Here is a 24,615-nt window from a genome sequence, read left to right on the forward strand (position 1 = left end):
AGGCCGCATCTCCCCTCCTCTTGCATGCAGCAGGCGCCCCGCGGCGGGGAGGGTGGGGGCGTGCAAAGCGCCTGCCCGCGCCGCAGGGCCGGGTCGAGCCCCGAGGCGAGGATGGGCGCGACGTTCGGGGGCGCCGTCCCGTGGAAAACGAGCCGGGTGAGCGTAGGGGGGACTGGAATTCCCCCCTATGCTCACTAGGCTCGTATTCCACGGGACGGCGCCCAAGAACGTCGCGCCCATCCTCGCCTCCGGGCTCGACCCGGCCCTGCGGCGCGGGCAGGCGCTTTGCACGCCCCCACCCTCCCCGCCGCGGGGCGCCTGCTGCATGCAAGAGGAGGGGAGATGCGGCCTGCATGCAAGAGGAGGAGAGATGCGGAGCGTCAGGCCAAGAGGAGAGGTGCGGAGCGTCAAGCCAAGAGGAGAGGTGCGGAGCGTCAAGCCAAGAGTGGAGAGTGACGTTGCCTCCCCCCGGCCTCACCAGGCCTTTGGCCCGGGCGAGTACTTCGCGTCTCTCGCGCACCTCTCGCTGCCCTACTGCCGCGGCGGCTGTACCATGCTCGTCTTTGCGGCACAGCTCCTGTAGTTAATTAGCAGTTAATTAGCAGTTAATTAGCAGTTAATTAGCAGTTCGACCATGCTCGTCTTTGCGGCGCAGCTCGACCGCTCGATGCACAGAGAGTGCGACGTGCCCAACCAGTCGAGCGTGCACTCCTCTCACTCTAGGTGCATCTCCCCAGATCTCCCCCCATCCCCCATCTCCGCCTCCATCTCCGCCTCCATCTCCGCCTCCATCTCCGCCCTCATCTCCGCCTCAGTCTCCGCCTCCATCTCCCCCTCCATCTCCCCCCATCTCTCCCCGTCTCTCCCCATATCTCCCCCCAGGTGCTGCTCGACCCTGCCAAGCCGCAGCCGCCACACGCGGTGCGCCGCCGCGCCGCCGCCGCCAGACGGGGAGATATGGGGAGATATGGGGAGATATGGGGAGATATGCGCCGCCGCCCGACGGGGGGCGGGCTCCCCTCCCCATGACCGGGAGCTCTGCAAGCTGTCTTGGGTGGTAAGAGGAGAGGGGCAGAGGGAGTCGGAGGGAGGGGTATGGTGTGGAGGAAGTTGGATGGACAGGGTAGGGGGGTGGCGGGAGGTGGAGGGAGGTGGTGGGAGGTGGTGGGAGGTGTAGGGAGGTGTAGGGCGCTAGCATGATCCTGTCTCTCGGAGGCTGCTCGCAGGAGCGGCACAGCTACGTCGTGGTGGAGGAGAACGAGTGGCAGCTCCCCCTCGCGGCGATGACCTTTGCGACGCCGGGGGCGGAGGTGCAGGAGGCGGCCGAGGCGGCGCGGCGGGCGCAAAGCATCGCGCAGCACGCGGAGGCCTGAGACATGGGGAGATATGGGGAGACATGGGGAGACATGGGGAGACATGGGGAGACATGGGGAGACATGGGGAGACATGGGGAGATATGGGGAGATATGGGGACCAGCTCTGCCGCGTGTAGCTAGGCGGAGGCGGCGAAGGCGATGAAGAAGGCGCGCGTGATCCAGCTGCTGCTGCGCGGCGACATCTTCGACGCGTCGGAGCTGTACCAGTCTGTGCTCAACCCGCAGGCCTGCCACCGCCACCGTCGTCGCCCTCCCCCCCCCACCCCCTCCCTGCCCCACCCCCTCCCTGCCCCACCCCCGCCTCCCCACCCCCGCCCTCGCCGCCGCCGCCCGCAGGCCGGCCTCGGCCGCGTAGGCCACGCGCCGGGCTGGGCGGACGAGCTCTGCTTCTACCTCCGCGACGTCGAGCGCGACACGGTGATCGCCCTCCCTCTCCTCGGGCGTGACCCCGTCCTCGCCACTCGAGGACCTCACTCATCGGCAATGATAGGTGATCGCCCTCTTTCCGGGCGTGATCCCGTCCGTCCCGCTCTCCGCCCTGCAGTCTGGCCAGCTCAAGGGCCGCCTCGAGTCTCCCGCGACATCGAGCTGCGGCTCGGAAACCGACGCGGTCACCGCCATCACTGACCATTAGGCCCGCTCTCGCACGACGAAGTGTTCCGTCTCCGGCAAAAATGGCAGGGAGGAAGTGCCCCCTCAGGGGGGGCGTACCCTGCGCGGCCGCCGCCGCCGCCGCCGCCGCCCCCCCCTAGCTACTCCTCCGGCTCCTCTGGTGGGCCGGCAGCCGCCGCAACCATCCAGGCAGCCGGCGCGGCTGGCGCCAGCGAGAGTGCAAGCGCCGGCGCCAGCCAGTGGCTCACTGCCAGTGCCGACGAGCTCACCCGAGAGGTCCTCCGGCGCCAGGGCAGGCCCGACGCCAGCTCCAGCTCCAGCAGCGCCAGCGCCAGCGCCAGCGCCAGCGCCAGCGCCAGCGCCAGCGCCAGCTCATGGGACCTCAACCAAGCCATCGACGCGCAAAAGGCAAACCTCAAGCAGGAGCAGGAGCAACAGCTCGCTAGCATCGGAGGCGCTGGCATCGGAGGGGCGCTGGTCCGAGGGCCGCTGCCGCCGAGCGCGCGCGGCGTCGACCCGGAGCCATACGTGCCGGCCCCGCCCGAGCTCTTCCCTTGGCCCGCAAACGCGCGAGTTCGGCGGGCGGCCGACGCCGTGTCCTGGACATGCCGATGACATGCCCTTGGCCCTTCCCGCCAGGCGCGGCACGGCAAGCGGCCTCGTGCGTTGCAGTGCGCCCCTGGCGACACCGTCGATGCGGAGGTGCTCCGGCAGCAGGCGGCGCGCGCACGCGCCGAGGCGGAAAGGGCGCTGGCGCGTGCGCGCGCAGCGCGTGCGGCGCTGCGGCAGCGAGCGGCGGAGCGCGCCACGGAGCGCGCTGCCGGCCCGCCGGGCGCTCCCTCATCGCTCGCCCCGCAGCCGCCGCCTCGGCCGCCGCCGGCGGAGGTGCCGCCGGCAACCGTGCAGGCATCGTTGGCAGTCTCGGCTCCACCTCGGCTCCACCTCGGCTGTCGGCTCCACCTCGGCTGTACCTCGGCAGTGCCTCGGCTGTGCCTCGGCTGTACCTCGGCGCTGCTCCCGTCTCGGCCAGGCGGTCGTCAAAGAGCTGCGAGGCCTAACTTCGAGTCGGCTCGAGGCGGAGAGCCTTCCGGAGCTATGAGCTAGTCCATTGACTGAGTCAGCTGAATGAGTGCGTTCACTGCTCGAGGCGGAGAGCCTTCCGGAGCTATGAGCTAGTCCATTGACTGAGTCAGCTGAATGAGTGCGTTCACTGCTCGAGGCGGAGAGCCTTCCGGAGCTATGAGCTAGTCCATTGACTGAGTCAGCTGAATGAGTGCGTTCACTGCTCGAGGCGGAGAGCCTTCCGGAGCTATGAGCTAGTCCATTGACTGAGTCAGCTGAATGAGTGCGTTCACTGCTCGAGGCGGAGAGCCTTCCGGAGCTATGAGCTAGTCCATTGACTGAGTCAGCTGAATGAGTGCGTTCACTGCTCGAGGCGGAGAGCCTTCCGGAGCTGGCCGTCACCCTGCCCGACGAGTCCAACGTGCTGCGCTGGCGGGTCGAGATGAGCGTGCCGGCCGGCTGCGCGCTGCGGGACGAGGTCGAGGCTCACGCCGCCGCGTTCCACGTGCGGCCGACGGCGGAGCCTTCGCATCCACGGGACCTGGTCGGAACCTTCTCGGAAGCGTGCTGTGCAGGTGCGGCCGACGGTTGAGCTCGAGGTGTCTTTCGGCGCGGACTTCCCCTCCTCGCCGCCCTTCTTGCGGGTGGTCGCGCGAGCCATATCTCGGCTGCATCTCGGCTGCATCTCGGCTGCATCTCGGCTGCATCTCGGCAGGTGGTCGCGCCGCGCTTCGCCTTCCACACGGGCCACGTCACTGTCGGCGGGTCGATCTGCATGGAGCTGCTCACGTCGAGCGGGTGGCGCTCCGAGTACACCGTCGAGGCGGCGCTGCTCATGGTGCGTGCGCAGGCTGCTCCCTCGCACGGCGGCGAGGGGGTGCGACTCTTCACGGCCCAACGGGTGAGCAGGTGCGGCAAGCCTTCCTCGACGGCAGCGGCCGGCTCGATCAAGCAAGGGCGCACGTCCCCTACGACGAGGCGGAGGCGCGGCAGGCTTTCGCCCGCGTCGCGGCGCAACACGGCTGGCGGCCCTGACTTAGATTGGAGGCGGGGTCCGGCTGTCCGGCCCATGCTCCGCTCCGCAGGACACATACATCCGGGGCACCGCGCGAGAGCAGCGCCGAAGGCCCCACCCGGGGGTTACAAGCGTTGCTCGAGGGGATTGCGGCACCGGGTCACGGCAGTCGCGAGTCGGCAGACGCGAGACGGTTAATCCCTGCCGGCACGGTGGAGCGGGACGTTGGTTCAAACTGCACGCGTGTTCACTGTTTTTGTTTTGCCAGTCCGTTTGGCCTTTTTATATGTGGGCGGGGTCTCTTGTTTGTAATGCCAGTGCGCGCCATCGTGGTGTTAGAAGTAGAGTGTATCGCGCGCCTTGCCGGGGGGGGGCGGGAAAGAGGAACCTCTTAATTAGCTTTCGCGAACACTGTGGTCTGATGTATAGGGGGCCCACAGCGCCCCAAAATCCACCAGTGTGGGATTTCGCGCAATCGCTTGACTCTGAAAAGCTCGCTATGTACCTTTCTGAGCGCTGTGGTCGCCGCAGACTGGCTCCAACTTGACGGCGGCATGGAGGCATCATGCCTCCATCATGCCTCCATGCCGCCGTCACTTGACGGCGGCATGGAGGCATCATGCCTCCATCATGCCTCCATGCCGCCGTCAAGTCGAAATCGACATACAGCTCGATGGTTTGCCCGAAAAGGTACATAGCGGCGTTTTGGGCGACAACAGCGCTGCGACCGCGAAGTGGCGGTGGACATGCTCCCATGTTGCCGACGCGGCGCCGGAGTGGCCGGCGCTGCTCGCCGCGACCACGACGGCTACTCCGCTGCTCCGGGCCGACCCGTCCTACCCGACGGTGGCACTCTTCCACGTCTCGCTCACGCTGAGAAAAATTCTGAAACGGCGTGCAGCATAGTCGCCGACGAGTCGGTCCGCGTGCCTCCCCGTGTCGCGCATCGTTCTCACCCATCCATAAACTCACTTTGGCCTCACTAAAGCGATGCCTCAATCCTGAATCCTCAGATTTTAGATTAGGACGCTGTGGGCCCTCTACTGATGAGCGCCCGCCGGCGGCCGCCCGTCCACTCCCTCGCCTTCGACGCGCGCACCGTTGTCGGGTGCAAGATATGGCTTCACATATGCCGCTCGTCGTCGACGACAGCTTCGTTGCCTTCTACGACGTCGGTGTAACGATCGACGAGCGCTGGCACGCATTCTTCGAGGCCACTGTCCGGCGTGGCCTTGTTGCAAGCTCGCTTTTTGCTCAGCTCGCATGTGCGGTCGACGCTGAGGAGACCGACGAGGCGAAGACGGAGATGCGAGCAAAGCAGCTCGAGACCTTTAAGATCGGCCTCGCGTTGCGCACGCCTTTCTATGTCCGTGCAACCGGCCTCACTTCTCGTCCCGACCTCAATGGCGTCTTCGCCCAGGTGGCGGCGCGCCTCGACCCGGAGAGCGGGCGCCTGCCGACTCGCGTTTTCATCTACAACGAGGCTCAAAGCATCCTCGTGAAGGCCGACAACCTGGTGCCCACACTGATCACAACGGGCGAGGTGGTCCGCATGCTCAAGCACCAGGCAAGCCTTTTTGAGGTGAGGAACGACCTTGTCGAAGCCTCGCTGTACCTCGTCAATGCGGCGCTCCTCGATCCCAGTGAGTCCGCGTGGCGCGGCGCCGTGGCAGCGCTGCCACCCACGAAGCGGTACGTCGACGTTCTATTCGACGATCTAGCGGCCACTCCGCCTGGACGCCCTCTGCCTTCGGACAAGCTTGCCGCGTTCGCGGCCGCTCTGGACAAGCACATCTCTGTCAGCCTGCTGCGCCGCGGGCAGAGCTTACTCGCCGAGACGCCGCCGGGTGAGCGCCCGGCCGCATTCTCCGATTTCTGTGGGGCGAAGCGGCGCGTGAGCGAGGCGCTCATGCGCTCGCACCAGACGCCCGAGGCTCGCTTCTTCGACCACATGCACCTTGCGGTCGACGTGCTCCTCGGGTCGTGCGGCCGACGAGGCCCCTTCACGCACCGCCCGCACCGCGCCGCATTCTACCATAACGTGGCCCGCAGCTTCCACTGCGGCAATTGCACGCCGACGGTCGAGCTGGTCAATGAGAGATTGATCACAGCGTGCGAGCTCGCGTGCTATGAGCAGGCCATGCTTGTGCAAAGGAAGCGATAGTCGCTCTTGCCCACGGAGGATCTCGGCTGCATCTCGGCGCCATATCTCGGCTGCACCTCGGTTGCACCTCGGCTGCACCTCGGCTGCATCTCGGCGCCATCTCGCCTGCATCTCGCGCCATCGCCGAGGATCCGGATGGAGTCGCTACTGCGAGCTAGGTCCTCGTCCACGGGGCTTCCCGTCCTTCTCCCGCCGATCGGCACGCCGGCTCGCTCCGCCGCGTCGCCGCAGCGCTCGGCCGAGCCCGCCTCTCCCCGCCGACCCTTCAGGGGACCTTCTTGGACTCTTCTCGTCCGCGGGACTTTCCCGTACTCCCTTAATGTAGGTAAACGAAAAAAGTAGCGCCCAATTCGTCTACGTACGGCTTAGTGAGTGGTTGGGGTGGCCTCAGGCACCCCCAAGGGAGCCTCTGCGGTGCCACATAAGCAGCTTAGTGATTGTCGAGACTTTAAAGTATTCGTTTGAAGATCTCGCAAACAAGACAGACACTACTACGTCAGTATGCTTAGGGGACCCCTAGGCTTAAAAGGGTGGGCCCTGGGGCGCCTGCGGCTTAAACGACTTAAAACGGGCCTAGGCCCGTTTTAAGGCTGCCTGGGCCGCCGATTCCTTAAACGGTCTTAAACGCTTAAACGGTGCGGGAGAGCTCCCGAGGTCGATGGCCCGGGCGGCTCCCGGTAGACGCCGTAGGCCCCGGGAAGCTGGCTACAGTCAGCTAGCACGCGTCCCCTATGCGAGTATGGCTCCTGCCAGTGCACCAGACTTACAGATGTGTCTTCAGAGGCGGATTTGTGCCCAATAACGGCAGTATTGGACAATTGGAGAAAACGGCGCGGAACCCAGCGACGCATGCCGGGTGATTCTCCGGGTCAGTCTGGCGGCAATGCTCTGATGCATGAGCCCGTGAAGTCTGGCAGACTTCAATGAACGTCGGTGGTCACATAGCGGAACCGGAAGAGGGGATTGTGCCATGTGTGTGCGCCGCGCGCGTGTACGCTGTCCGTGGTTTGCTACGCGGAAGCTGTTCCGCTCAGACGATCTGGCGAGCCTGCGTTGCCGACGACTCTTCGACAACGTCGTCGCCATTCGACGGCTCCGTCGTTGAAGAGGAGCCGCGGGTCTGCGTCACTCGAGCGTGAGTGACGCGGCGCATGCGCGACTGGGCCGTCTGCTTGGTTGCGCCGAGCGCGTTTGCGAGGAGGGCGAGCGACACCTGCCGGTGCGGGGCCGAGTGGCAGCCGACGGCGAGGTCGTTGTACAGCCCATCGGCAATCAAGTCGCGCGGCGTCACCTCGAAAAAGTGGCCAAAGATGCAGCCGTTGCGGACAGCGTCGTTCTCGTGCGCCATGACGATGGGCAGCCTGGCCTCGCGCGCGGCGCGCACCTGCTCTGCGAGCGCCTCGGCGCCATCGCCAGCCCACGTCACCCTGTTCAGGTAGAGGAGCATGTGCGTCGCCTCGTCGTCGTCACCGCCGCTACCGCTCGAGCGAGGCAGCGAGGAGAGGCGCGAGGGCGTTGCGGCGGTGATCGAGATCTTGCCGCCAGCCACGGCCGCCACGACCGCAGCGGCGAGGTCTCGCGCCCCGGCGTTCAAAGTCGAGGCCCAGAGGACCACAGGCTTGTGGAAGGCGAGGTCTTTGGCTCGGACCTCGCCCGGGATGTACAGGGGCAGCGACCTCTTCCTGGCGTACTTTGGCGTCTTCAGCAGCAGCGCCTCGGCGATGACCTTGAGCGAGACGTGCTGGAAGGCCTCGATCCGATGCCACACCGCCATCGGCCAGCCAGCCTCAAATATGGCAGCCTGCAGGTCCTCGGGGCATTCCGATCGCAGCTCGGCGAGCGTGCCTCCGCCCTTGTCCGGGTCTGCCTCGTGGACGAGCACGAGCGGCTTGCCCTTCTCCAGCGCGGCACGGATCTCTCGCAGGCAGTTCGTCGAGCGCAGGTAGCCCCGCGACAGGAAGCAGAGCACCACCTGCGAGCGACCAATGTACGCCTCCAGCTCTCCGATGTTCTTGAGGTCGTCGACGTCGAGGAAGATCTCGCATCCGGGGAGGAACTGCAGGAGCTCATTCTTGATGACGGCGACGGCGTCCTGCGAGAGTGGAAGGTCAGTTCAGGTAAGTTTCTCTCCACACACAGAGCTGGGGCAAGGGGTGGCAAACCTGCCCCGTGCTCCACACGTGGCTGAGGAAGAGGTGCCACTGCTGGCCGTCGGCGAGGGTGATGCCGTCGCGCATCGGCTCGCGCTTCGACGAGGCGAGCCGCATGGTCTTCGCCCTCGCGGCGCTGACCGTCGATACGAGGATGATGGCTATTGAGACGGCGAGCATGGCGGCGGTGAGGACGACGACAAAGATGGTGGCGCTGCGCGAGGTCTTGTAGCCAACGAGCTTGTAGCACATGTCTTCGTACTCGGTGCTGTCGCAGAGCTGCGGCGGCGAGGGGGCGGGGTGGTGAAGTTGTGCGGACGCGGGAGAGAGGGGTGGCGAGTTGAAAGGGGCGCGGACCTGGATGACCACTCCCGACGCGAAGCAGCAGGTGAGCAGCAAGTTGGCGACGCACGCGAGGTAGAGGTCGTCGGAGCGCCGGTAGGGGCGGGCGAGCGCTAACAGAGTGAGAAACGTGGCCGAGACGATGGCGGCGACCACGGTGCGCAGCAGCTTCCTGGAGCCGTACTCCTGATCGATGAAGAGCACCATCGAGGTGAGGAAGATCTTGCGGACCAGGTCGAGCACCTCCCAGAAGAGGAAGCCGGCAGAGTAGTCCCGCCAGAGGAAGCTCGTCGCACGAGAGAGCGGCGTTGCGCGCTGCGCAGCCACGGGCTTGCGGACACGGAGCAGCAGCGCCATGAAGCCGAGCGGCACGAGGACGGGCCAGAGGGCGACGAAGGCCCAAAAGTACGGCGCGAGTCCGCTCGTCTCGTCGTCCCACGTCGGCCCGGCGTCGCACGTGAGCGACGGGTCGGCGAGCAGGTAGCTGATGCGCTGGCCTGTGGCGTCGTCGTAGCCAAAGGACTCGCACAGCCTCGCGCTGAAGATGGATCGCGAGACGGAAGGCAGCACCAGGTAGAAGATGAAGATCGCCCAGTAGAGCACGCGGGCAACGAGGTTGCGGTCGAATGTCTGCTTGTTGTTGAGGACCGCCGCCACCGCCACAATGGCGAGCGACACGAAGGCGACGGCGGCGTACGGCCAGATGCCTGCGACGAGCAGCCGCGTGCTCATGGCTCCGATGCAGCGGCCGGGGATGGCGACGCCGAACAAGTCCAGGCTGAACAGCTTGAGCACGTCGAGCCAGCGGGTAAAGTCCTCGTCGAGGCGGACGCCGTAGACGAGGCCGAGGATGCTGCTCACCTGGTAGAAGCTGACGACGACTTTGAACTTGGGCTGCAAGCCGACCTCGGACTCGATACGGGCGGCCCGCCTCCGGAGGCGGCGGGAGAAGGGGAGGCGACGGAGCCCAGCATAGGCGGCGGCGAGCACAGCGATGACGATGACAAAGCCGACAAAGATGCCGGCGGAGCGAGCCGGCGAGGGGCAGGCGACGCAGCGCCCCTCGGCAGAGCTAAAGTAGTCCGAGTCTGCGACGCAGACCTCGCAGAGCGGGCCGGTGTGGCCGGCGGTGCAGTAGGGGTCGTCATCTCCGTCGGTGAGGCGGCGGCGGCGGGAGGGCTGGCCGGAGCCGCCAGAGCACGTCTCTGAGTCACAGCGGTGGAGCTCCGAGGTGGCGTCGGAGGCGCGCCAGTAGCCGGCGTCCACGCCGAGGGACGCAAGAGTAGTGCCAGCGCTGCAGTCGGTGTGCGGCGGGCACGGCTTGCAGTACTCGGTTGGGGAGGTGAAGATGTCGTCGGGGTCGGCCGAGGTGTTCCGCAGGTAGTAGTCGTCCATGCAAAACGAGCAGATCGTGCTGCCGTTGACCGAGCTGAGGGGGTGAGGACATGGGACGCAAAGGCCCTGGCCAGCGTTGGCGGCGTAACGGCCAGCCTCGCACGCGTCGCATGCGTCGCTGCCTTGATCCGACGAGGTGCCGGGAGGGCAAGGCGCGCACTTGGACTGTCCCTTACTTGCGGCGAAAGTGCCAGGGAAGCACGGCGTCGGCTCGATGCTGCCCGTGGAGCAGGCGCTGCCGGCGGGGCAGGCCGTGCACTCGCTCGCGGCGGAGAGGTTGGTGGCGCGCGAGTAGCTGCCAGCCTCGCACGGCAGCGCCGCCGCCGCGCCAACAGCGCAGTAGCCGCCCGCCTCGCACGGCTTGCACGCCGTCTGCGCCTCCTCGTCCTGATACGTGCCGCCGGCGCAGGGCGTGCACTCGCCCTGCCTGGTCTCGTTCGTGTACGACCCCTTGGCGCACGCCGTCTGCTGCGTGGAGCCGGTGGTGGCGAAGTGGCCCGGAGAGGCGTCGGTGCACTCGCTCGCGGCGGAGAGGTTGGTGGCGCGCGAGTAGCTGCCCTTCTCGCACGGCAGCGCCGCCGCCGCGCCAACAGCGCAGTAGCCGCCCGCCTCGCACGGCTTGCACGCCGTCTGCGCCTCCGCATCCTGGTACGCGCCGCCGGAACAGGGCGTGCACGCGCCCTGCCTGGTCTCGTTCGTGTACGACCCCTTGGCGCACGCCGTCTGCTCGGTGGAGCCGGTCGTGGCGAAGTAGCCCGGCGAGGCGTCGGTGCACTCGCTCGCGGCGGAGAGGTTGGTGGCGCGCGAGTAGCTGCCCTTCTCGCACGGCAGCGCCGCCGACGCGCCCTCGGCGCAGTAGCTGCCATCCACGCACGGAAGGCAGCTCGTCGCGTTCGACTCGCTCTGGTACGACCCGCCCGCACAGCTGGCGCACTCGGAGAGGCCGGCCGTGGCGGCGAAAGAGCCCGGCGAGCACGCGGACGGCTGCGCCGCCCCGCCGCCGCACGACGAGCCGGCGGGGCAGTCGAGGCACTCGGGGTCGCCGCTCTGGTCGGTCAGCCTGGCGTACGTGCCCGCCTCGCACTGCGCGTCCAGCTCGCGCGACGACCCCACCGGGCAAAACTTGCCAGCAGCGCAGCGGACGCAGGCGGCGGCGGCGGGCTGGTCCTGGTAGTACCCCTCGGGGCACAGCTCGCACGCGTCGTTGCGGGTGCCGTTGGCGAAGCTGCCCTCGCGGCACGCCGTCTGCTCGGTGGAGCCGGTGGTGGCGAAGTGGCCCGGCAAGGCGGCGGTGCACTCGCTCGCGGCGGTGAGGTTGGTGGCGCTCGAGTAGCTGCCAGCCTCGCACGGCAGCGCCGCCGCCGCGCCAACAGCGCAGTGGCTTCCCGCCTCGCACGGCTCGCACGCCGTCTTGCCTTCCTCGTCCTGGTACGTGCCGCCGGCGCAGGGCGTGCACGCGCCCTGCTTGTACGCGTCCGCGTACGACCCCTTGGCGCACGCCGTCTGCTGCGTGGAGCCGGTGGTGGCGAAGTAGCCCGGCGAGGCGTCGGTGCACTCGCCCGCGGCGGTGAGGTTGGTGGCGGTCGAGTAGCTGCCCGCAACGCACGGCAGCGGCGCCGACGCGCCCTCGGCGCAGTAGCTGCCCTCCACGCACGGAAGGCAGCTCGTCGCGTTCGACTCGCCCTGGTACGTCCCGCCCGCACAGCTGGCGCACTCGGAGAGGCCGGCCGTGGCGGCGAAAGAGCCCGGCGAGCACTCGGACGGCGGCGCCGCCCCGCCGCCGCACGACGAGCCGGCGGGGCAGGCGAGGCACTCGGGGTCGCCGCTCTGGTCGGTCAGCCTGGCGTACGTGCCCGCTGCGCACTGCGCGTCCAGCTCGCGCGACGACCCCACCGGGCAAAACTTGCCAGCAGCGCAGCGGACGCAGGCGGCGGCGGCGGGCTGGTCTTGGTAGTACCCCTCGGGGCACAGCTCGCACGCGTCGTTGCGGGTGCCGTTGGCGAAGCTGCCCTCGCGGCACGCCGTCTGCTCGGTGGAGCCGGTGGTGGCGAAGTGGCCCGGCGTGGCGTCGGTGCACTCGCTCGCGGCGGTGAGGTTGGTGGCGCTCGAGTAGCTGCCAGCCTCGCACGGCAGCGCCGCCGCCGCGCCAACAGCGCAGTAGCTTCCCGCCTCGCACGGCTCGCACGCCGTCTTGCCTTCCTCGTCCTGGTACGTGCCGCCGGCGCAGGGCGTGCACTCGCCCTGCTTGTACGCGTCCGTGTACGACCCCTTGGCGCACGCCGTCTGCTGCGTGGAGCCGGTGGTGGCGAAGTGGCCCGGCGAGGCGTCGGTGCACTCGCCCGCGGCGGTGAGGTTGGTGGCGGTCGAGTAGCTGCCCGCAACGCACGGCAGCGGCGCCGACGCGCCCTCGGTGCAGTAGCTGCCCTCCACGCACGGAAGGCAGCTCGTCGCGTTCGACTCGCTCTGGTACGACCCGCCCGCACAGCTGGCGCACTCGGAGAGGCCGGCCGTGGCGGCGAAAGAGCCCGGCGAGCACTCGGAGGGCGGCGCCGCCCCGCCGCCGCACGACGAGCCGGCGGGGCAGGCGAGGCACTCGGGGTCGCCGCTCCGGTCGGTCAGCCTCGCGTACTTGCCCGCCTCGCACTGCGCGTCCAGCTCGCGCGACGACCCCACCGGGCAAAACTTGCCAGCAGCGCAGCGGACGCAGGCGGCCTGGCCGGTCTCGTTCTGGTAGTAGCCCTGGGCGCACAGCTCGCACGCCTCGTTGCGGGTGCCGTTGGCGAAGCTGCCCTCGCGACACGGCGTCTGCTCTGTGGAGCCGGTGGTGGCGAAGTGGCCCGGCGAGGCGTCGGTGCACTCGCCCGCGGCGGTGAGGTTGGTGGCGGTCGAGTAGCTGCCCGCAACGCACGGCAGCGGCGCCGACGCGCCCTCGGCGCAGTAGCTGCCCTCCACGCACGGAAGGCAGCTCGTCGCGTTCGACTCGCCCTGGTACGTCCCGCCCGCACAGCTGGCGCACTCGGAGAGGCCGGCCGTGGCGGCGAAAGAGCCCGGCGAGCACTCGGACGGCGGCGCCGCCCCGCCGCCGCACGACGAGCCGGCGGGGCAGTCGAGGCACTCGGGGTCGCCGCTCCGGTCGGTCAGCCTCGCGTACTTGCCCGCCTCGCACTGCGCGTCCAGCTCGCGCGACGACCCCACCGGGCAAAACTTGCCAGCAGCGCAGCGGACGCAGGCGGCGGCGGCGGGCTGGTCCTGGTAGTACCCCTCGGGGCACAGCTCGCACGCGTCGTTGCGGGTGCCGTTGGCGAAGCTGCCCTCGCGGCACGCCGTCTGCTCGGTGGAGCCGGTGGTGGCGAAGTGGCCCGGCGTGGCGTCGGTGCACTCGCTCGCGTCGGTGAGGTTGGTGGCGCTCGAGTAGCTGCCAGCCTCGCACGGCAGCGCCGCCGCCGCGCCAACGGCGCAGTAGCTTCCCGCCTCGCACGGCTCGCACGCCGTCTTGCCTTCCTCGTCCTGGTACGTGCCGCCGGCGCAGGGCGTGCACGCGCCCTGCCCGTACGCGTCCGTGTACGACCCCTTGGCGCACGCCGTCTGCTGCGTGGAGCCGGTGGTGGCGAAGTGGCCCGGCGAGGCGTCGGTGCACTCGCCCGCGGCGGTGAGGTTGGTGGCGGTCGAGTAGCTGCCCGCAACGCACGGCAGCGGCGCCGACGCGCCCTCGGCGCAGTAGCTGCCCTCCACGCACGGAAGGCAGCTCGTCGCGTTCGACTCGCCCTGGTACGTCCCGCCCGCACAGCTGGCGCACTCGGAGAGGCCGGCCGTGGCAGCGAAAGAGCCCGGCGAGCACTCGGAGGGCGGCGCCGCCCCGCCGCCGCACGACGAGCCGGCGGGGCAGTCGAGGCACTCGGGGTCGCCGCTCCGGTCGGTCAGCCTCGCGTACGTGCCCGCCTCGCACTGCGCGTCCAGCTCGCGCGACGACCCCACCGGGCAAAACTTGCCAGCAGCGCAGCGGACGCAGGCGGCGGCGGCGGGCTCGTCTTGGTAGTACCCCTCGGGGCACAGCTCGCACGCGTCGTTGCGGGTGCCGTTGGCGAAGCTGCCCTCGCGGCACGCCGTCTGCTCGGTGGAGCCGGTGGTGGCGAAGTGGCCCGGCGTGGCGTCGGTGCACTCGCTCGCGTCGGTGAGGTTGGTGGCGCTCGAGTAGCTGCCAGCCTCGCACGGCAGCGCCGCCGCCGCGCCAACAGCGCAGTGGCTTCCCGCCTCGCACGGCTCGCACGCCGTCTTGCCTTCCTCGTCCTGGTACGTGCCGCCGGCGCAGGGCGTGCACGCGCCCTGCCCGTACGCGTCCGTGTACGACCCCTTGGCGCACGCCGTCTGCTGCGTGGAGCCGGTGGTGGCGAAGTGGCCCGGCGAGGCGTCGGTGCACTCGCCCGCGGCGGTGAGGTTGGTGGCGGTCGAGTAGCTGCCCGCAACGCACGGCAGCGGCGCCGACGCGCCCTCGGCGCAGTAGCTGCCCTCCACGCACGGAAGGCAGCTCGTCGCGTTCGACTCGCCCTGGTACGTCCCGCCCGCACAGCTGACGCACTCGGAGAGGCCGGCCGTGGCGGCGAATGAGCCCGGCGAGCACTCGGACGGCGGCGCCGCCCCGCCGCCGCACGACGAGCCGGCGGGGCAGTCGAGGCACTCGGGGTCGCCGCTCCGGTCGGTCAGCCTGGCGTACGTGCCCGCCGCGCACTGCGCGTCCAGCTCGCGCGACGACCCCACCGGGCAAAACTTGCCAGCAGCGCAGCGGACGCAGGCGGCGGCGGCGGGCTGGTCCTGGTAGTACCCCTCGGGGCACAGCTCGCACGCGTCGTTGCGGGTGCCGTTGGCGAAGCTGCCCTCGCGGCACGCCGTCTGCTCGGTGGAGCCGGTGGTGGCGAAGTGGCCCGGCGTGGCGTCGGTGCACTCGCTCGCGTCGGTGAGGTTGGTGGCGCTCGAGTAGCTGCCAGCCTCGCACGGCAGCGCCGCCGCCGCGCCAGCAGCGCAGTGGCTTCCCGCCTCGCACGGCTCGCACGCCGTCTTGCCTTCCTCGTCCTGGTACGTGCCGCCGGCGCAGGGCGTGCACGCGCCCTGCCCGTACGCGTCCGTGTACGACCCCTTGGCGCACGCCGTCTGCTGCGTGGAGCCGGTGGTGGCGAAGTGGCCCGGCGAGGCGTCGGTGCACTCGCCCGCGGCGGTGAGGTTGGTGGCGGTCGAGTAGCTGCCCGCAACGCACGGCAGCGGCGCCGACGCGCCCTCGGCGCAGTAGCTGCCCTCCACGCACGGAAGGCAGCTCGTCGCGTTCGACTCGCCCTGGTACGTCCCGCCCGCACAGCTGGCGCACTCGGAGAGGCCGGCCGTGGCGGCGAAAGAGCCCGGCGAGCACTCGGAGGGCGGCGCCGCCCCGCCGCCGCACGACGAGCCGGCGGGGCAGTCGAGGCACTCGGGGTCGCCGCTCCGGTCGGTCAGCCTGGCGTACTTGCCCGCCTCGCACTGCGCGTCCAGCTCGCGCGACGACCCCACCGGGCAAAACTTGCCAGCAGCGCAGCGGACGCAGGCGGCGGCGGCGGGCTGGTCCTGGTAGTACCCCTCGGGGCACAGCTCGCACGCGTCGTTGCGGGTGCCGTTGGCGAAGCTGCCCTCGCGGCACGCCGTCTGCTCGGTGGAGCCGGTGGTGGCGAAGTGGCCCGGCGTGGCGTCGGTGCACTCGCTCGCGTCGGTGAGGTTGGTGGCGCTCGAGTAGCTGCCAGCCTCGCACGGCAGCGCCGCCGCCGCGCCAACAGCGCAGTGGCTTCCCGCCTCGCACGGCTCGCACGCCGTCTTGCCTTCCTCGTCCTGGTACGTGCCGCCGGCGCAGGGCGTGCACGCGCCCTGCCCGTACGCGTCCGTGTACGACCCCTTGGCGCACGCCGTCTGCTGCGTGGAGCCGGTGGTGGCGAAGTGGCCCGGCGAGGCGTCGGTGCACTCGCCCGCGGCGGTGAGGTTGGTGGCGGTCGAGTAGCTGCCCGCAACGCACGGCAGCGGCGCCGACGCGCCCTCGGCGCAGTAGCTGCCCTCCACGCACGGAAGGCAGCTCGTCGCGTTCGACTCGCCCTGGTACGTCCCGCCCGCACAGCTGGCGCACTCGGAGAGGCCGGCCGTGGCGGCGAAAGAGCCCGGCGAGCACTCGGACGGCGGCGCCGCCCCGCCGCCGCACGACGAGCCGGCGGGGCAGTCGAGGCACTCGGGGTCGCCGCTCCGGTCGGTCAGCCTGGCGTACTTGCCCGCCTCGCACTGCGCGTCCAGCTCGCGCGACGACCCCACCGGGCAAAACTTGCCAGCAGCGCAGCGGACGCAGGCGGCGGCGGCGGGCTGGTCCTGGTAGTACCCCTCGGGGCACAGCTCGCACGCGTCGTTGCGGGTGCCGTTGGCGAAGCTGCCCTCGCGGCACGCCGTCTGCTCGGTGGAGCCGGTGGTGGCGAAGTGGCCCGGCGAGGCGTCGGTGCACTCGCTCGCGTCGGTGAGGTTGGTGGCGCTCGAGTAGCTGCCAGCCTCGCACGGCAGCGCCGCCGCCGCGCCAACGGCGCAGTGGCTTCCCGCCTCGCACGGCTCGCACGCTGTCTTGCCTTCCTCGTCCTGGTACGTGCCGCCGGCGCAGGGCGTGCACGCGCCCTGCCCGTACGCGTTCGTGTACGACCCCTTGGCGCACGCTGTCTGCTGCGTGGAGCCGGTGGTGGCGAAGTGGCCCGGCGAGGCGTCGGTGCACTCGCCCGCGGCGGTGAGGTTGGTGGCGGTCGAGTAGCTGCCCGCAATGCACGGCAGCGGCGCCGACGCGCCCTCGGCGCAGTAGCTGCCCTCCACGCACGGAAGGCAGCTCGTCGCGTTCGACTCGCCCTGGTACGTCCCGCCCGCACAGCTGGCGCACTCGGAGAGGCCGGCCGTGGCGGCGAAAGAGCCCGGCGAGCACTCGGAGGGCGGCGCCGCCCCGCCGCCGCACGACGAGCCAGCAGGGCAGGCGAGGCACTCGGGGTCGCCGCTCCGGTCGGTCAGCCTCGCGTACGTGCCCGCCGCGCACTGCGCGTCCAGCTCGCGCGACGACCCCACCGGGCAAAACTTGCCAGCAGCGCAGCGGACGCAGGCGGCCTTGCCGGTCTCGTTCTGGAAGTAGCCCTTGGGGCACAGCTCGCACGCGTCGTTGCGAATGCCGTTGGCGAAGCTGCCCTCGCGGCACGCCGTCTGCTCGGTGGAGCCGGTGGTGGCGAAGTGGCCCGGCGAGGCGTCGGTGCACTCGCTCGCGTCGGTGAGGTTGGTGGCGCTCGAGTAGCTGCCAGCCTCGCACGGCAGCGCCGCCGCCGCGCCAACGGCGCAGTGGCTTCCCGCCTCGCACGGCTCGCACGCCGTCTTGCCTTCCTCGTCCTGGTACGTGCCGCCGGCGCAGGGCGTGCACGCGCCCTGCCCGTACGCGTCCGTGTACGACCCCTTGGCGCACGCCGTCTGCTGCGTGGAGCCGGTGGTGGCGAAATGGCCCGGCGAGGCGTCGGTGCACTCGCCCGCGGCGGTGAGGTTGGTGGCGGTCGAGTAGCTGCCCGCAACGCACGGCAGCGGCGCCGACGCGCCCTCGGCGCAGTAGCTGCCATCCACGCACGGAAGGCAGCTCGTCGCGTTCGACTCGCCCTGGTACGTCCCGCCCGCACAGCTGGCGCACTCGGAGAGGCCGGCCGTGGCGGCGAAAGAGCCCGGCGAGCACTCGGAGGGCGGCGCCGCCCCGCCGCCGCACGACGAGCCGGCGGGGCAGTCGAGGCACTCGGGGTCGCCGCTCCGGTCGGTCAGCCTCGCGTACGTGCCCGCCTCGCACTGCGCGTCCAGCTCGCGCGACGACCCCACCGGGCAAAACTTGCCAGCAGCGCAGCGGACGCAGGCGGCGGCGGCGGGCTGGTCCTGGTAGTACCCCTCGGGGCACAGCTCGCACGCGTCGTTGCGGGTGCCGTTGGCGAAGCTGCCCTCGCGGCACGCCGTCTGCTCGGTGGAGCCGGTGGCGGCGAAGTGGCCCGGCGTGGCGGCGGTGCACTCGCTCGCGTCGGTGAGGTTGGTGGCGCTCGAGTAGCTGCCAGCCTCGCACGGCAGCGCCGCCGCCGCGCCAACAGCGCAGTAGCTTCCCGCCTCGCACGGCTCGCACGCCGTCTTGCCTTCCTCGTCCTGGTACGTGCCGCCGGCGCAGGGCGTGCACGCGCCCTGCCCGTACGCGTCCGTGTACGACCCCTTGGCGCACGCCGTCTGCTGCGTGGAGCCGGTGGTGGCGAAGTGGCCCGGCGAGGCGTCGGTGCACTCGCCCGCGGCGGTGAGGTTGGTGGCGGTCGAGTAGCTGCCCGCAACGCACGGCAGCGGCGCCGACGCGCCCTCGGCGCAGTAGCTGCCCTCCACGCACGGAAGGCAGCTCGTCGCGTTCGACTCGCCCTGGTACGTCCCGCCCGCACAGCTGGCGCACTCGGAGAGGCCGGCCATGGCGGCGAAAGAGCCCGGCGAGCACTCGGAGGGCGGCGCCGCCCCGCCGCCGCACGACGAGCCGGCGGGGCAGTCGAGGCACTCGGGGTCGCCGCTCCGGTCGGTCAGCCTCGCGTACGTGCCCGCCTCGCACTGCGCGTCCAGCTCGCGCGACGACCCCACCGGGCAAAACTTGCCAGCAGCGCAGCGGACGCAGGCGGCGGCGGCGGGCTGGTCCTGGTAGTACCCCTCGGGGCACAGCTCGCACGCGTCGTTGCGGGTGCCGTTGGCGAAGCTGCCCTCGCGGCACGCCGTCTGCTCGGTGGAGCCGGTGGTGGCGAAGTGGCCCGGCGTGGCGTCGGTGCACTCGCTCGCGTCGGTGAGGTTGGTGGCGCTCGAGTAGCTGCCAGCCTCGCACGGCAGCGCCGCCGCCGCGCCAACAGCGCAGTAGCTTCCCGCCTCGCACGGCTCGCACGCCGTCTTGCCTTCCTCGTCCTGGTACGTGCCGCCGGCGCAGGGCATGCACTCGCCCTGCCCGTACGCGTCCGTGTACGACCCCTTGGCGCACGCCGTCTGCTGCGTGGAGCCGGTGGTGGCGAAGTGGCCCGGCGAGGCGTCGGTGCACTCGCCCGCGGCGGTGAGGTTGGTGGCGGTCGAGTAGCTGCCCGCAACGCACGGCAGCGGCGCCGACGCGCCCTCGGCGCAGTAGCTGCCCTCCACGCACGGAAGGCAGCTCGTCGCGTTCGACTCGCCCTGGTACGTCCCGCCCGCACAGCTGGCGCACTTGGAGAGGCCGGCCATGGCGGCGAAAGAGCCCGGCGAGCACTCGGAGGGCGGCGCCGCCCCGCCGCCGCACGACGAGCCGGCGGGGCAGTCGAGGCACTCGGGGTCGCCGCTCCGGTCGGTCAGCCTCGCGTACGTGCCCGCCTCGCACTGCGCGTCCAGCTCGCGCGACGACCCCACCGGGCAAAACTTGCCAGCAGCGCAGCGGACGCAGGCGGCGGCGGCGGGCTGGTCCTGGTAGTACCCCTCGGGGCACAGCTCGCACGCGTCGTTGCGGGTGCCGTTGGCGAAGCTGCCCTCGCGGCACGCCGTCTGCTCGGTGGAGCCGGTGGTGGCGAAGTGGCCCGGCGTGGCGTCGGTGCACTCGCTCGCGTCGGTGAGGTTGGTGGCGCTCGAGTAGCTGCCAGCCTCGCACGGCAGCGCCGCCGCCGCGCCAACAGCGCAGTGGCTTCCCGCCTCGCACGGCTCGCACGCCGTCTTGCCTTCCTCGTCCTGGTACGTGCCGCCGGCGCAGGGCGTGCACGCGCCCTGCCCGTACGCGTCCGTGTACGACCCCTTGGCGCACGCCGTCTGCTGCGTGGAGCCGGTGGTGGCGAAGTGGCCCGGCGAGGCGTCGGTGCACTCGCCCGCGGCGGTGAGGTTGGTGGCGGTCGAGTAGCTGCCCGCAACGCACGGCAGCGGCGCCGACGCGCCCTCGGCGCAGTAGCTGCCCTCCACGCACGGAAGGCAGCTCGTCGCGTTCGACTCGCCCTGGTACGTCCCGCCCGCACAGCTGGCGCACTCGGAGAGGCCGGCCGTGGCGGCGAAAGAGCCCGGCGAGCACTCGGACGGCGGCGCCGCCCCGCCGCCGCACGACGAGCCGGCGGGGCAGTCGAGGCACTCGGGGTCGCCGCTCCGGTCGGTCAGCCTCGCGTACGTGCCCGCCTCGCACTGCGCGTCCAGCTCGCGCGACGACCCCACCGGGCAAAACTTGCCAGCAGCGCAGCGGACGCAGGCGGCCTTGCCGGTCTCGTTCTGGAAGTACCCCTCGGGGCACAGCTCGCACGCGTCGTTGCGAATGCCGTTGGCGAAGCTGCCCTCGCGGCACGCCGTCTGCTCGGTGGAGCCGGTGGTGGCGAAGTGGCCCGGCGAGGCGTCGGTGCACTCGCTCGCGTCGGTGAGGTTGGTGGCGCTCGAGTAGCTGCCAGCCTCGCACGGCAGCGCCGCCGCCGCGCCAACGGCGCAGTGGCTTCCCGCCTCGCACGGCTCGCACGCCGTCTTGCCTTCCTCGTCCTGGTACGTGCCGCCGGCGCAGGGCGTGCACGCGCCCTGCCCGTACGCGTTCGTGTACGACCCCTTGGCGCACGCCGTCTGCTGCGTGGAGCCGGTGGTGGCGAAGTGGCCCGGCGAGGCGTCGGTGCACTCGCCCGCGGCGGTGAGGTTGGTGGCGGTCGAGTAGCTGCCCGCAACGCACGGCAGCGGCGCCGACGCGCCCTCGGCGCAGTAGCTGCCCTCCACGCACGGAAGGCAGCTCGTCGCGTTCGACTCGCCCTGGTACGTCCCGCCCGCACAGCTGGCGCACTCGGAGAGGCCGGCCGTGGCGGCGACTGAGCCCGGCGAGCACTCGGACGGCGGCGCCGCCCCGCCGCCGCACGACGAGCCGGCGGGGCAGTCGAGGCACTCGGGGTCGCCGCTCCGGTCGGTCAGCCTCGCGTACGTGCCCGCCTCGCACTGCGCGTCCAGCTCGCGCGACGACCCCACCGGGCAAAACTTGCCAGCAGCGCAGCGGACGCAGGCGGCCTTGCCGGTCTCGTTCTGGAAGTACCCCTCGGGGCACAGCTCGCACGCGTCGTTGCGAATGCCGTTGGCAAAGCTGCCCTCGCGGCACGCCGTCTGCTCGGTGGAGCCGGTGGTGGCGAAGTGGCCCGGCGAGGCGTCGGTGCACTCGCTCGCGTCGGTGAGGTTGGTGGCGCTCGAGTAGCTGCCAGCCTCGCACGGCAGCGCCGCCGCCGCGCCAACGGCGCAGTGGCTTCCCGCCTCGCACGGCTCGCACGCCGTCTTGCCTTCCTCGTCCTGGTACGTGCCGCCGGCGCAGGGCGTGCACGCGCCCTGCCCGTACGCGTCCGTGTACGACCCCTTGGCGCACGCCGTCTGCTGCGTGGAGCCGGTGGTGGCGAAGTGGCCCGGCGAGGCGTCGGTGCACTCGCCCGCGGCGGTGAGGTTGGTGGCGGTCGAGTAGCTGCCCGCAACGCACGGCAGCGGCGCCGACGCGCCCTCGGCGCAGTAGCTGCCCTCCACGCACGGAAGGCAGCTCGTCGCGTTCGACTCGCCCTGGTACGTCCCGCCCGCACAGCTGGCGCACTCGGAGAGGCCGGCCGTGGCGGCGACTGAGCCCGGCGAGCACTCGGACGGCGGCGCCGCCCCGCCACCGCACGACGAGCCGGCGGGGCAGGCGAGGCACTCGGGGTCGCCGCTCCGGTCGGTCAGCCTCGCGTACGTGCCCGCCTCGCACTGCGCGTCCAGCTCGCGCGACGACCCCACCGGGCAAAACTTGCCAGCAGCGCAGCGGACGCAGGCGGCCTTGCCGGTCTCGTTCTGGAAGTAGCCCTTGGGGCACAGCTCGCACGCGTCGTTGCGAATGCCGTTGGCGAAGCTGCCCTCGCGGCACGCCGTCTGCTCGGTGAAGCCGGTGGTGGCGAAGTGGCCCGGCGAGGCGTCGGTGCACTCGCTCGCGTCGGTGAGGTTGGTGGCGCTCGAGTAGCTGCCAGCCTCGCACGGCAGCGCCGCCGCCGCGCCAACGGCGCAGTGGCTTCCCGCCTCGCACGGCTCGCACGCCGTCTTGCCTTCCTCGTCCTGGTACGTGCCGCCGGCGCAGGGCGTGCACGCGCCCTGCCCGTACGCGTTCGTGTACGACCCCTTGGCGCACGCCGTCTGCTGCGTGGAGCCGGTGGTGGCGAAGTGGCCCGGCGAGGCGTCGGTGCACTCGCCCGCGGCGGTGAGGTTGGTGGCGGTCGAGTAGCTGCCCGCAACGCACGGCAGCGGCGCCGACGCGCCCTCGGCGCAGTAGCTGCCCTCCACGCACGGAAGGCAGCTCGTCGCGTTCGACTCGCCCTGGTACGTCCCGCCCGCACAGCTGGCGCACTCGGAGAGGCCGGCCGTGGCGGCGAAAGAGCCCGGCGAGCACTCGGACGGCGGCGCCGCCCCGCCGCCGCACGACGAGCCGGCGGGGCAGTCGAGGCACTCGGGGTCGCCGCTCCGGTCGGTCAGCCTCGCGTACGTGCCCGCCTCGCACTGCGCGTCCAGCTCGCGCGACGACCCCACCGGGCAAAACTTGCCAGCAGCGCAGCGGACGCAGGCGGCGGCGGCGGGCTGGTCCTGGTAGTACCCCTCGGGGCACAGCTCGCACGCGTCGTTGCGGGTGCCGTTGGCGAAGCTGCCCTCGCGGCACGCCGTCTGCTCGGTGGAGCCGGTGGTGGCGAAGTGGCCCGGCGTGGCGTCGGTGCACTCGCTCGCGTCGGTGAGGTTGGTGGCGCTCGAGTAGCTGCCAGCCTCGCACGGCAGCGCCGCCGCCGCGCCAACAGCGCAGTAGCTTCCCGCCTCGCACGGCTCGCACGCCGTCTTGCCTTCCTCGTCCTGGTACGTGCCGCCGGCGCAGGGCGTGCACGCGCCCTGCCCGTACGCGTCCGTGTACGACCCCTTGGCGCACGCCGTCTGCTGCGTGGAGCCGGTGGTGGCGAAGTGGCCCGGCGAGGCGTCGGTGCACTCGCCCGCGGCGGTGAGGTTGGTGGCGGTCGAGTAGCTGCCCGCAACGCACGGCAGCGGCGCCGACGCGCCCTCGGCGCAGTAGCTGCCCTCCACGCACGGAAGGCAGCTCGTCGCGTTCGACTCGCCCTGGTACGTCCCGCCCGCACAGCTGGCGCACTCGGAGAGGCCGGCCGTGGCGGCGAAAGAGCCCGGCGAGCACTCGGAGGGCGGCGCCGCCCCGCCGCCGCACGACGAGCCGGCGGGGCAGTCGAGGCACTCGGGGTCGCCGCTCCGGTCGGTCAGCCTCGCGTACGTGCCCGCCTCGCACTGCGCGTCCAGCTCGCGCGACGACCCCACCGGGCAAAACTTGCCAGCAGCGCAGCGGACGCAGGCGGCGGCGGCGGGCTGGTCCTGGTAGTACCCCTCGGGGCACAGCTCGCACGCGTCGTTGCGGGTGCCGTTGGCGAAGCTGCCCTCGCGGCACGCCGTCTGCTCGGTGGAGCCGGTGGCGGCGAAGTGGCCCGGCGTGGCGTCGGTGCACTCGCTCGCGTCGGTGAGGTTGGTGGCGCTCGAGTAGCCGCCAGCCTCGCACGGCAGCGCCGCCGCCGCGCCAACAGCGCAGTAGCTTCCCGCCTCGCACGGCTCGCACGCCGTCTTGCCTTCCTCGTCCTGGTACGTGCCGCCGGCGCAGGGCGTGCACGCGCCCTGCCCGTACGCGTCCGTGTACGACCCCTTGGCGCACGCCGTCTGCTGCGTGGAGCCGGTGGTGGCGAAGTGGCCCGGCGAGGCGTCGGTGCACTCGCCCGCGGCGGTGAGGTTGGTGGCGGTCGAGTAGCTGCCCGCAACGCACGGCAGCGGCGCCGACGCGCCCTCGGCGCAGTAGCTGCCCTCCACGCACGGAAGGCAGCTCGTCGCGTTCGACTCGCCCTGGTACGTCCCGCCCGCACAGCTGGCGCACTCGGAGAGGCCGGCCGTGGCGGCGAAAGAGCCCGGCGAGCACTCGGACGGCGGCGCCGCCCCGCCGCCGCACGACGCGCCGGTGGGGCAGTCGAGGCACTCGGGGTCGCCGTCTCGGTCGGTCAGCTCGGCGTACGTGCCCGCCTCGCACTGCGCGTCCAGCTCGCGCGACGACCCCACCGGGCAAAACTTGCCAGCAGCGCAGCGGACGCAGGCGGCGGCGGCGGGCTGGTCCTGGTAGTACCCCTCGGGGCACAGCTCGCACGCGTCGTTGCGGGTGCCGTTGGCGAAGCTGCCCTCGCGGCACGCCGTCTGCTCGGTGGAGCCGGTGGTGGCGAAGTGGCCCGGCGAGGCGTCGGTGCACTCGCTCGCGTCGGTGAGGTTGGTGGCGCTCGAGTAGCTGCCAGCCTCGCACGGCAGCGCCGCCGCCGCGCCAACAGCGCAGTGGCTTCCCGCCTCGCACGGCTCGCACGCCGTCTTGTCGAATCATCATTGAGTCCGATTGATATCACGCGGTTGCACGTGCCGTCTTAAATGCCCCCGGCCCTCCCCCTTTCTTTTCTT

The 24,615-nt window shown here is 71.1% G+C and overlaps 3 protein-coding genes across 3 annotated transcripts in view; 2 read left to right on the forward strand and 1 right to left on the reverse strand.

Moving 5' to 3' along the window:
• Positions 1-511: 511 nt before the first annotated feature.
• Positions 512-4,419, forward strand: EMIHUDRAFT_433897 (hypothetical protein). The gene is made up of 12 exons (XM_005787955.1): positions 512-736; positions 838-921; positions 1,227-1,367; positions 1,497-1,601; positions 1,713-1,793; positions 1,867-1,936; positions 2,011-2,555; positions 2,628-2,894; positions 3,019-3,555; positions 3,626-3,694; positions 3,766-3,888; positions 3,960-4,419. The coding sequence occupies exons 1-9, from the start codon at positions 635-637 to the stop codon at positions 3,085-3,087; spliced, it is 1,464 nt and encodes a 487-aa protein (XP_005788012.1). The 5' UTR covers positions 512-634; the 3' UTR covers positions 3,088-3,555; positions 3,626-3,694; positions 3,766-3,888; positions 3,960-4,419.
• A 222-nt stretch (positions 4,420-4,641) lies between these two features.
• EMIHUDRAFT_201762 (Hypothetical protein) lies at positions 4,642-4,971 on the forward strand (the record flags this gene model as incomplete). The annotated part of the gene is made up of 1 exon (XM_005787956.1): positions 4,642-4,971. One exon carries the CDS (start codon positions 4,642-4,644, stop codon positions 4,969-4,971), a length of 330 nt encoding a protein of 109 aa, XP_005788013.1.
• A 2,288-nt stretch (positions 4,972-7,259) lies between these two features.
• Positions 7,260-24,615, reverse strand: part of EMIHUDRAFT_98575 (hypothetical protein) — a gene marked incomplete at both ends in the record, with an annotated part of 32,652 nt that continues 15,296 nt past the window's right edge. The window contains 3 exons of the mRNA XM_005787957.1: positions 7,260-8,321; positions 8,392-8,658; positions 8,737-9,582. Of these exons, the coding sequence (XP_005788014.1) occupies positions 7,260-8,321; positions 8,392-8,658; positions 8,737-9,582 (2,175 nt within the window). The remainder of the gene's footprint in view (positions 8,322-8,391; positions 8,659-8,736; positions 9,583-24,615) is intronic.

The sequence above is a fragment of the Emiliania huxleyi genome (assembly GCF_000372725.1).
Source record: "Emiliania huxleyi CCMP1516 chromosome Unknown EMIHUscaffold_14, whole genome shotgun sequence".
Classification (NCBI taxonomy): Eukaryota; Haptophyta; order Isochrysidales; family Noelaerhabdaceae; genus Emiliania; species Emiliania huxleyi.